Raw genomic sequence first — 11,846 nt, 5'->3', positions numbered from 1 at the left:
TGAAGAAAAGTACTGTAGGGGTAAGACATGACTAGCAACCCTAGGGGCTGAGAATGGACAGGGAGTGGTGAAATATAAAAATAATAGAAGAAGACCAATATTAATACATAGTCCATAGTTTTGGGGGTTGCTGAGATGAATAGTAGCTCTAGATGTCGTTTAAGTCCAAGTTCATCCACCATTAGGATGGAGGGTGAGAAGGGGTGTAAAAAGGAAATATCCAAAATGACCGAGATTATGGATGTATGTGTGTATGTTCCAGCATAGCTCAGAACCAAACATGGTACACACGTGATTTACTATCTGGAAAAAGGACTGGGGCTATGACTCACTGGTACCCCTAGGGGAGGGGTTGATATGTAAAAAATAAGCAGAAACGACCAATATTAATGTTGAATCCATGGCTTTCAGGGTCACCAAGATGAATTGCTACATTTTGGATGACATTTAAGTCCAAGTTTAGTCTCCATATGTCCAAAATTACTGATATTTGTGTTGAGTCCACAGTTCTCGAGGTTCCTAGCCTGATTGATGGCAGTCCCAGTGACATTTGGAATCGTGTACATCATATCTATTGCATGAGGTGTAAATATTTAGAGTTATAACTTATTTTTATTATTTGTTTGAAAGGATCAGCTACTTCCTTGACAATCTGGGTTGACACAAGGATATAGTTTAACGCAGAATCATAATCTCAATCTAAAACTTAAAATTAAACACATAATGATCTGAATTTACAAAAGAGTTTGTAAAGTATCAGTCACTGTCACAATAAAAAAATCTACAAAAAAATCCTAAAATTAAACATTCAAAGAAAGTGCCTAAACAGAGCCAGGTACTACAGCTACTGTACTGTGTTAAAACACTTTAAATGAAACTACTACTACTACTACTACTACTACTACTACTACTACTACTACTACTACTACTACTACTATGACTACTGTTGAACTTATAATTAATTGTACTTTAACTGGCTTACTCTTATTGAATTCTTAAATTGATCAGTAAACTTTACCATCATTGCTTTATTTTCCAAAGCTGATTGCAATACTGATTTATGTTTCTTTAACACAGCGAGCTTTAGTGGAAGTGGAAAAGGAAAAACATACACAGAATTTGGAGTCGTCTAGAGATCAGTCTACTATTCTTGATTTATCTGCTGTGGAAAGTGAAAAGTCTAACACCTCAATTGTTCGTCCATTGAGAAGGTATGTTTTTCAGATTAGAATGAAAATAATTTGCATTTTAGTTCAAACTAGTTCATTTGTTTCCAAAATAGAATGTCATATTTTGTGTCCTTTTTACATTTAATGCCTTATTGGGCATCATTAAGGCACGTAATATCAAAATACATTTAAAAATAAGTTTAATTCTAATGCATTTGACTTGTGTTCACACTTGTATTTATAATGTGGTGCACATGACAATTGAACACTCCAAAAGCAAAACAAATTATGGTGTATACTACCTACCTTTTTTGGATCGGTCGAAACTGGCTCAGAACTGCCAGGAGCTGAATCCGGGCCTCTTAGACTAATGAACAAAGTGTAATAGGCACATCCCCAAAGCAGAGAGAAAATGACATAGAGCAGAGGTCAATTTAAACGAATTAAGTTTATTAACATCACTTATCATTCTGCATTTTGCAGCTGTGGGATGAGCCAGTCATTAATCATCTGGAGGTAACTGTTCTGATTAACAGAGCGGTCAAAAAAATATGGACCAGACAGATGCGTTTTTGTCATTCTGGCCCAGATCATGACGAGAGGTGGGTTTTGATCGATTTCTTGAAAAAAATTGTGGATTTTCTTTTCCCCAAAAGTAAACATTGCGACTACAGGAGCTGTGATAAATCGCACAATCATCAGTGAACGTGACTTCTGCCTTCTGAGCCATTGTTTGAAATTGCTGTGGCATCCGACCACAAGCATCAACAGGTGTCTCCAAATCATCTGATAATTCATTGACACTCAGAGGATGCCAGCACCTCATATTCAGATCCACTTTGATGTGTTTCCTCTTGGTTGATTCCAGTATCCCCAACCCTAACACGTTTCCATTTGTATTTTACTGGAGACTCCTCCAACTAAATGTCGAAAGTATCAGCAAAGCAAAGTGTGACTATCTATCTAAACTTTTATTGGACAACAATATTGATTTTGTCGCCATTCAGGAAACGCATGTTTCTAATGCAGATCAGTTTTGAAGCAGAGGTCGTATCCCTGGTTATACTGCTCTAAATGTGCCCTTGTCTTTAGCATCAAAAATTAAATGGAAGTCATTTTCCTCTGCCCATTTCACAAGCATTCTACCATTTTCATCATTTTTGGAGTACTTCCAGAGTCCATGGTGACTGTTAAAATCCCCAACATAAATTGCAGGATGCTTTGCAGTATGTAAGACATGTTCAGGCCAAAGAATGTTAGGTGGTTTATAGACATTTGTTAAAGTAATGCCATGCAACTGTGTGACAACTGTATGTATATTTCCATCCGTATTTTCAGAAATAAGCGAGGCTTCATTTATGTTGTTACGGATGTAGGTGGCTATTCCATACACATCGTGATATGTTACTCCAGTCTGGACTCATCTTGAAGGCATAAGTGGATAGAAACATTTGAGAGGATAGATTTTACTCGCTCTAGCAGAGAAGCTTGGAGTCTTCTCAGAAAATTAGGAGGAAGCCCACCAGTATGCAGAGAACAGGCTGAAGTTACATCAGATCAAATTGCCCCTCACATCATTGCAACGTCACGAGTTCTAGGTGACAAGCAACACACCAAATATATTCGATGACAACTTCAAGTCTTGAAGTCAACAGCACCTCAGTCTTCAGAATATGCAAATCCCTTCACAGTACCCGAGATTGATACAGCACTGAAAGATGTAAAACCATTTAAAGCTCCTGGCTTCAATGTAATTCATCCTGAGTTCTTGATCAATCTGGGGCAAAATGCAAAGAAATGGCTGGCAACATTTTTCACAGACATCTTACTAACTGGACACATGCCTTTGGAGTTCAAAAAAACTAAGATAATTGCGATTTTAAAACCTGGCAAACCCAACAACAAGCCAGAAAATTATCGCCCCATAGCCCTCCTTAGCCGTTGCTACAAACTGTTTGAAAGACTCATATTTAACAGAATAAGCAGCACCATTTTACAGCACATTCCCATGGATCAGGCAGGCTTCAGACCAGGTCGCAGCTGTTGTGATCAAGTTTTGGCACTTACAACATTCATAGAAAAGGGTTCCAAAGAAAATTGAAAACATCTGTTGCTTTAGTTGATCTCACTGCTGCATTTGATACCGTGTGGAGGGAAAGTATGGTCTATAAACTTCTCCGGGTCATACCATGCATAAAGATAGAAAGACTTATTAACAATATGTTGAGTGATAGGAGGCTTCAGGTTATCATCGGGAACAATGTGAGCAAGGAGAGGAAGCTTAAAAATGGTTTGCCACAAGGTTCAGTCCTATCGCCACTCCTGTTCAGCTTATATATATCTGATCTGCCTGAAGTTACATCACGGAAATTCTGCTATGCTGATGATATAGCATTAGCTGTGCAACACAAAGAACTGGAGAGAACTGAAGAGATTTTTTTTGCTAGTTGCTTTACGTCGCACCAACACAGATAGGTCTTATGACGACGATGGGACAGGGAAGGATAGGAGTGGGAAGGAAGCGGCCGTGGCCTTAATTAAGGTACAGCCCCAGCATTTGCCTGGGGTGAAAATGAAGAGATTTTAACAAGGGATTTGTCCATTTTGGAAACTTACTTCAGGAACTGGAGACTTAAGCCCAACACCAATAAAACGGAGGTGTCTTGTTTCCATTTAAACAATCACTTAGCAAATACTAAATTGAATGTAAGTTTCTGTGGCAGGATACTTCACCACAACTGGAACCCAAAATATCTTGGCGTAATCTTGGATCGAACACTATCCTACAAGCAACATCTGCTGGGCTCTGCACAGAAACTGAAAACGCGTAACAACATCATTCATAAGCTTTGTGGAACTACCTGCGGTTCTTCGGCAAGCGTTTTACGGTCTTCAGCTTTAGGCTTGGTATATTCAAGTGCCGAGTACTGTGCTCCAGTATGGATGAACAGTCATCACACCAAACTCATTGATATTGAATTGAATTCCACTATGCGCATAAGAACTGGCACAATTCGATCAACACCAACTCATTGGCTCCCGCTTCTATCTGGAATAATGCCATCTGATTTACGCAGATCCACCGCTCTTATCAAGGAATTCAATAAAATCTTAAGGAACCCCGATCTACCTGTACATGAAGATCTACGAACTATCAACCAAAACAGATTACGTTCACGCCATCCAACTTTACGTAACGCCTTAGACATGGTTGCTAGAAGCTACAACCCAACTACAGAGTGGAAAAGACGGTGGGAAGCAGCAACGGAGACGCACCTGCACAGTATGTTCTCGAATGCTAAACTTCCAAATGGATTCCAACTACCACGTAAAACATGGTCTGTTCTGAACAGAATAAGAACAGGCCATGGCAGATGCAGAGACATGCTGTTTAAACGGAACAAGTTGCCGACACCCGCGTGTGACTGTGGAGCGGCACTACAAACCATACGTCATATTGTCAGAGAGTGTGAAACGCGAGCATACACAGGCAGCAAAGTGGATTTCCTGATGGCAACTCCAGAAGCAATACAGTGGATCAGTGATCTTGACATTCAGTTGTAGGGAGCCTTTTCTTGTTCATTGTTTTCTTGTTATGTAAATATGTATATAATTTATATCTGAACTCAACTTGATTGTATGGGCCATATGCTAAATAAATAAATAAATGGAGACTGTTTGATAAATAATGAGTAGGGGTACACTGACTTTGTGCGCACTCTGTAGAAAGGCGTTGTTGGCTTGTAGATGTTCCTTTTCTCAAGATGTACTTCCTCTGGCTGCCCTATATAATGCTTGAATCATACAGTGAGTTTGATAATGAATCCTTCCTTGTTATTTCTGTAGGCTCTCCTGTTGATTCGCCGTGTGCTGCATATAGTAAATATTAAAGGTGGTTTTATCTTGTTTATTATCAGAGTAATTGGTGCTGCCCTTCATATACACAAAATTCTATGCCTTAGGTTTTAAATGAGTAGTAGTCTTAAAACAATACACACCTAAGGGGTTTTGACTGGGGAATGAAGCCTAATGACAAAAATATTAATTTCTCTGAAACTGCTTGGCTTGCAAAGTTAAATTTCAAATGATATCTTTGGTGTTAAATAATAGGAAAAAAAAATAACTCCTCAGGAGTTAAATGGGAATAAAGATCTGAAAACAAAAATAACCATTTCTCTGAAACCATGTAATGTACAAAGACAAAACTCCAAATCGCAGTATATATTTTATATCCTAGGTGCGAAATATGAAATATTTTAAAACATTCTATCCCTGTTGGGTTAAATGGCATTAGCTCTGGTTATTCATCCCTCCAAAATCGTTCGACGTACACAGTTGTAATTTTACAAGAAGGTTTGTCTTTTATGTCCTAGGTGCCAAATATGATATACTTCAAAAAAAAAAAAAAATCCCCTAAGGGGTTTAGATAGGGGTTGACTCTGTAAATCACAATATTCATTCTTTTAGAACTGTTTCATGTACGAATTTAATATTTTACATGAAGATTGGTCTTCTATGTCCTAGATGTTAAATAAGAAATATTTGGATAACAAGTTATACACTTGTAAAAAACAGTATATATACCGTCAAATGGGGTAATTCCGATCATTTTTTAAGGTTTTTTCGGATACGTCCTGTGTTATTTATGTAGTACTTACAAAATTAAATATATAAGATTAATGATTCTTTAGCTTTTATTTGACGTAACAAAGAATCATAAGTAGTCGATAATATTGAAAAAAAAAAAATCAGTGATCGGTGTTACTCCATGGAGTGGGGTAATTTCGATCAGTCATTTATTTTTCTTGATTATCGGTATTTAACCGTCTTATGGGTAATACCGATCACATTTTTACTTTCTAAAAAATATTTCTTAACATATAAACCTAAAACAAAGCAAATAAACAATCATTAAATCACTAAAAATAATAAAATTGATAGAAATACACAGAAAATTAAAGTCTCTAAACACATTCTATTTTCAAGCTATTTAGTAAAACTGTTTGAACCAATAGTAAAGAAGATATAGGATATTTTACTAATAGTAAAGTAAAACATAATAAAACAGGTAAGACATATTAAACAGATTATACAGATAAAAATGTTAGAGGCACTAATCACAATTTTTTACACAAGGACATAGTCGCCTTCTACTCCACATCAACATGTTCTATATCAAAGGAAACGAACTTCCCTCATTTGCAGGATGCTGGTATAAGTTTCCTCTCAATTTGTTCCTTTTCGATTTCCATTACATCGGAAATATCTGGAAATACAAAATATGTTGTGCCAGCCAGGATCCTCTTCCTCAGAAAATTTGCTTCGAGTGTGCCCGGACTAACTCTCACCAGCTGGCCAATGAAACGCCGAATTCTCTTCTTCGTCGGAAATGCAGCGAGAACAAAGTCATTCATAGACAACCCATCTTCCCCCTCTCTCTCATGAGAAGCTAGAGTTTCTGCAGTGGAGATGGCGTGAGAGGGTTCGCTCACCTCGAAACTTGAATTGTCTCCTTCTGATGTTGATTTTTCTTCTGAAGTTACTTCAGTATACTTTCATCATCATCATCATCATCCTTGTCAGCCACATTGGTGGCCAAATCTCTCACCATGATCCCTTTGCCAGGAGGAACAGTCAGGCGCTTCGTACGGTGAACCGGAGCATTTGTACTTGCCTCTCCAATCCGGGCTCGCTCGAGATGTTGAACGAACGATGCAGTCCACAATCGTACTCGATTGATATCATCAGCACGGTCATCACGTGGAATCTGGCGCAGCACGTTTTTCGGACAAAAAGGAACAATGCCCGTTTTTCTGAACCCAAAAATAACATTCGTTGCACAATTTACACTTATCTTATTAAATGTCTCTTTTAGAAGTTTAGGGAACTCTGATTTCTGCATCACTCCCCTATTCGTTTTCTTCCATTCATCCAGCACACTTCGCCAAGCCATCTTTAGGGGACGAAAGAAGGCAACATCAAGAGGATGGCAAAGGTGCGTAGCATTCGGAGGCAATAGAACAAATTTGACGTCATGCTTTTCACATAGCTTGATAACGTTAATTGAGAGATGGCTTGACAAGTTATCGCATATCATGACCTTTGGCCCCTGTAATGTCTTTATATAAGGCAACATAATTTTCTTAAACAATGCCTCGAACATCATAAGATCAAACCAGCCACTCATATTTCGGCTATAACCAGCACCGTTGATCCCTCCTTCTGTCCACGTGTCATACAAATGCTTACTTTTGTAGACAGTGAATGGTGGTAACACTGTCCCGTCTGCAGCCGCAGCCACCATAACACTGATACTCGTTTTCGACGAGTCTAAAAATTCTCTCAGGATGTTTGACTCCACATTTCACAACAACCTTCACATTTCCCGGAACATCACAGAAATTTGTTTCATCATAATTTATAATATTTGACATAGGAACTCCCTCTAGTGTGTTTTGCAGGTTATGGAAATAGTCCATGATAATATCTCTCGTAACAGCTGCCCTGGATCGTTTGGTGTTCTCTCCAATCCTCACTGTGAGGTCCTGATTCCTCGTGAGAAAACCTCGAATCCATTCTAACCCGGGACGGTTTTCTGTGAACCTCTTCTTGACCTTCCCAGCGTGGTTCAAGTAACCCTGGACAATGTTACGCATATCAGTATTTCTGAGTGGCAAACCCCACCTGGCACATAACAGCAGCCCTTCGACGAGAGTTTTTCCTCCTCCCTGGTTAAGGTTGTCGGTGCACCCACCTTGTGTGAATATCTGTTCTTCAGTTTGTCGTTTAGTGTGGTATATGGTACAGCAAACTGTTCAGATGCTCTCCGGATACTCATTTTCCCTTAACGGACAGCTTTTACTGCATTCTCTAAGTGGATAGGGTTATATCTATACCTTCCGACAGGTCCCAGTTTCTTCACATATGTCCTCACCATGATCGGTATTACCCTATAACAAGACTACTTTGTATATAAAAGGCCGTAACTTTAAAACAGTCTAACATAAAAACTCGCGCAAAAGCTTTATGATTGATACCAAATAACAGAAGATAGGATTGCAGTATTAACTTACCATCAGTGTATGGTATGTGACATTCTGAAGACGTTCTGAAACTGAAGTTTCCAATGACAGCGATAATTTAATAAATTTCTCACTTCTTAACAACCTCTCCCGGTGAATTGTAGACAAGAATGCACATATTGTTAGTGCGCAGTCAGTTTTCAGAAGGAAGACGTACTGATCGATAATGCCCCATTATATCGGAATTACCCCATGTTACGGTATATATGTATATAAGATGGATATCCTTTCTAAGTCACTTAGTATATTTAAACCATAGGGTCTATTATGTTTTATGTTCACTTTATATGTCCTTGTAAATTCCCTATTTGGCTGATGATGGCATTCACTATGCCGAAACCGGTATCATATAATAATGTGGTGACTTAAAAACTCTCACATAATTTGTATTGAATAGGTAGATCCCTATACTTTAATTCATTACTTTGTGAACATTCCACCCTTAAAACAAAGTGTTATTCATTCCATTACCGTTCGATGTATGGAGTCAAAATTTAACGTTTGTCACTTTTGCATCCTGGATGTTAAATAAGATAGAGTTTTAAAACATTCCAGTTATATGGGAGTTCAGATGAGTATTAGATCCGAAAATAAACAATCATTTCTCCAAAATAATTTGAAGTACGAACTGAAGGTGTATTTTACACGCTCAACTGACAGTTGACTCTCTCAAATTTAAAACTTTAAAAGTTAACTTTCAGTTCAAAACTGTAGCAAAGCATGGGTATCTTCCTAGTATCTTTATATTTTGAAAATACCTTAAGCTATTCTGCATCTTATTTTGAATAGAAGTTCTTACATTCATCTATACATTCATGGTCTCTTCTTCTGGCTTACTTCATCATATCCTCCATTTAGAGCCAACTTTGAAGTGTTCACAATTGCCACAGAGGGATTGAGCAATATTTTTCATGATGCGAAACGCTTTGTAATGATTCTGTACCTCATTTTATTTACCAGAACTGTATACAGCAAAGCAGCATGCAAGGTGCGAAAATCAAAACTGAAGACAATGAAGTGGACCCCAGCTCGCAGAGTACTGAAGGAAAAACGTCTGCTTCATTATACCAATCCAAACACACTGTCTCGCTTTCGACTGCTGGTGCTATTACACATTGCCCTCTTATGCTCAAGGGAAAGGATTCAGTTGAGCGACATCTTGAGGTTAGTATTTTCTGCTTTTATATTGTAATGCCAGAAGAAACCGGTAAGGTAAACAACAACTTACTACAACAGTAAACATAACATAACAAATAGTACCAAGAAACATTTTATCTTTGTCTGATTTTTCCAAGGAAACCAGCTGACATTTTAATACGTGTTTTGAAGTGTTCTATTACATAACAATCATTATCAAGGAATGTTTATTTTGTGTGTGTGGTTATATATTGACGATTTTATGTATAGCTGAATGATGATAGATCTTAAGATGTCTTAAGGTGTGCGAAATCTTGCTCTATGAGGTGATGAAGGGTGTGGGGGCTCCCGAAACATGTACAAGTGAAATAATCATACAAAATTAGGAACTTGATAATATATCGACAGGGCAGACCAAACCATTACCCATAGTATATTTATGTGAACTTAGTCAATATGGACCAAATAAGGGCCGAAAATGGTCAAATTTGCTGATAATACGTATGACAACATTAAACGAATATGAATAGTTTATTAAAACACAACTTTAGAAGTCTCCTTAAAACTTGTTGAAGAACATATCAGTAATACCACATATACACTGTGAGAACTTCTCGTTTCCGTTATTATAGGGGGCTTCGTACTGTTGATTCGCCGTGTGCTGCATATAGTAAATATTAAAGGTGGTTTTATCTTGTTTATTATCAGAGTAATTGGTGCTGCCCTTCATATACACAAAATTCTATGCCTTAGGTTTTAAATGAGTAGTAGTCTTAAAACAATACACACCTAAGGGGTTTTGACTGGGGAATGAAGCCTAATGACAAAAATATTAATTTCTCTGAAACTGCTTGGCTTGCAAAGTTAAATTTCAAATGATATCTTTGGTGTTAAATAATAGGAAAAAAAAATAACTCCTCAGGAGTTAAATGGGAATAAAGATCTGAAAACAAAAATAACCATTTCTCTGAAACCATGTAATGTACAAAGACAAAACTCCAAATCGCAGTATATATTTTATATCCTAGGTGCGAAATATGAAATATTTTAAAACATTCTATCCCTGTTGGGTTAAATGGCATTAGCTCTGGTTATTCATCCCTCCAAAATCGTTCGACGTACACAGTTGTAATTTTACAAGAAGGTTTGTCTTTTATGTCCTAGGTGCCAAATATGATATACTTCAAAAAAAAAAAAAAAATCCCCTAAGGGGTTTAGATAGGGGTTGACTCTGTAAATCACAATATTCATTCTTTTAGAACTGTTTCATGTACGAATTTAATATTTTACATGAAGATTGGTCTTCTATGTCCTAGATGTTAAATAAGAAATATTTGGATAACAAGTTATACACTTGTAAAAAACAGTATATATACCGTCAAATGGGGTAATTCCGATCATTTTTTAAGGTTTTTTCGGATACGTCCTGTGTTATTTATGTAGTACTTACAAAATTAAATATATAAGATTAATGATTCTTTAGCTTTTATTTGACGTAACAAAGAATCATAAGTAGTCGATAATATTGAAAAAAAAAAAAATCAGTGATCGGTGTTACTCCATGGAGTGGGGTAATTTCGATCAGTCATTTATTTTTCTTGATTATCGGTATTTAACCGTCTTATGGGTAATACCGATCACATTTTTACTTTCTAAAAAATATTTCTTAACATATAAACCTGAAACAAAGCAAATAAACAATCATTAAATCACTAAAAATAATAAAATTGATAGAAATACACAGAAAATTAAAGTCTCTAAACACATTCTATTTTCAAGCTATTTAGTAAAACTGTTTGAACCAATAGTAAAGAAGATATAGGATATTTTACTAATAGTAAAGTAAAACATAATAAAACAGGTAAGACATATTAAACAGATTATACAGATAAAAATGTTAGAGGCACTAATCACAATTTTTTACACAAGGACATAGTCGCCTTCTACTCCACATCAACATGTTCTATATCAAAGGAAACGAACTTCCCTCATTTGCAGGATGCTGGTATAAGTTTCCTCTCAATTTGTTCCTTTTCGATTTCCATTACATCGGAAATATCTGGAAATACAAAATATGTTGTGCCAGCCAGGATCCTCTTCCTCAGAAAATTTGCTTCGAGTGTGCCCGGACTAACTCTCACCAGCTGGCCAATGAAACGCCGAATTCTCTTCTTCGTCGGAAATGCAGCGAGAACAAAGTCATTCATAGACAACCCATCTTCCCCCTCTCTCTCATGAGAAGCTAGAGTTTCTGCAGTGGAGATGGCGTGAGAGGGTTCGCTCACCTCGAAACTTGAATTGTCTCCTTCTGATGTTGATTTTTCTTCTGAAGTTACTTCAGTATACTTTCATCATCATCATCATCATCATCCTTGTCAGCCACATTGGTGGCCAAATCTCTCACCATGATCCCTTTGCCAGGAGGAACAGTCAAGCGCTTCGTACGGTGAACCGGTGC

The 11,846-nt window shown here is 37.2% G+C and overlaps 1 protein-coding gene across 1 annotated transcript in view; it reads left to right on the top strand.

The window, feature by feature from the left end:
• Positions 1 to 11,846, top strand: part of TAF1B (TATA box-binding protein-associated factor RNA polymerase I subunit B) — a 193,794-nt gene that overhangs the window by 109,288 nt on the left and 72,660 nt on the right. Inside the window, exons 5-6 of the mRNA XM_067151370.2 lie at positions 1,078 to 1,211; positions 9,212 to 9,415. Coding sequence (XP_067007471.1) covers positions 1,078 to 1,211; positions 9,212 to 9,415 — 338 coding nt within the window. The remainder of the gene's footprint in view (positions 1 to 1,077; positions 1,212 to 9,211; positions 9,416 to 11,846) is intronic.

Source organism: Anabrus simplex, chromosome 7, assembly GCF_040414725.1.
Source record: "Anabrus simplex isolate iqAnaSimp1 chromosome 7, ASM4041472v1, whole genome shotgun sequence".
Classification (NCBI taxonomy): domain Eukaryota; kingdom Metazoa; phylum Arthropoda; class Insecta; order Orthoptera; family Tettigoniidae; genus Anabrus; species Anabrus simplex.
Note: the sequence above shows the minus strand (reverse complement) of the source record. Positions and strands in the feature narration are given on the sequence as shown.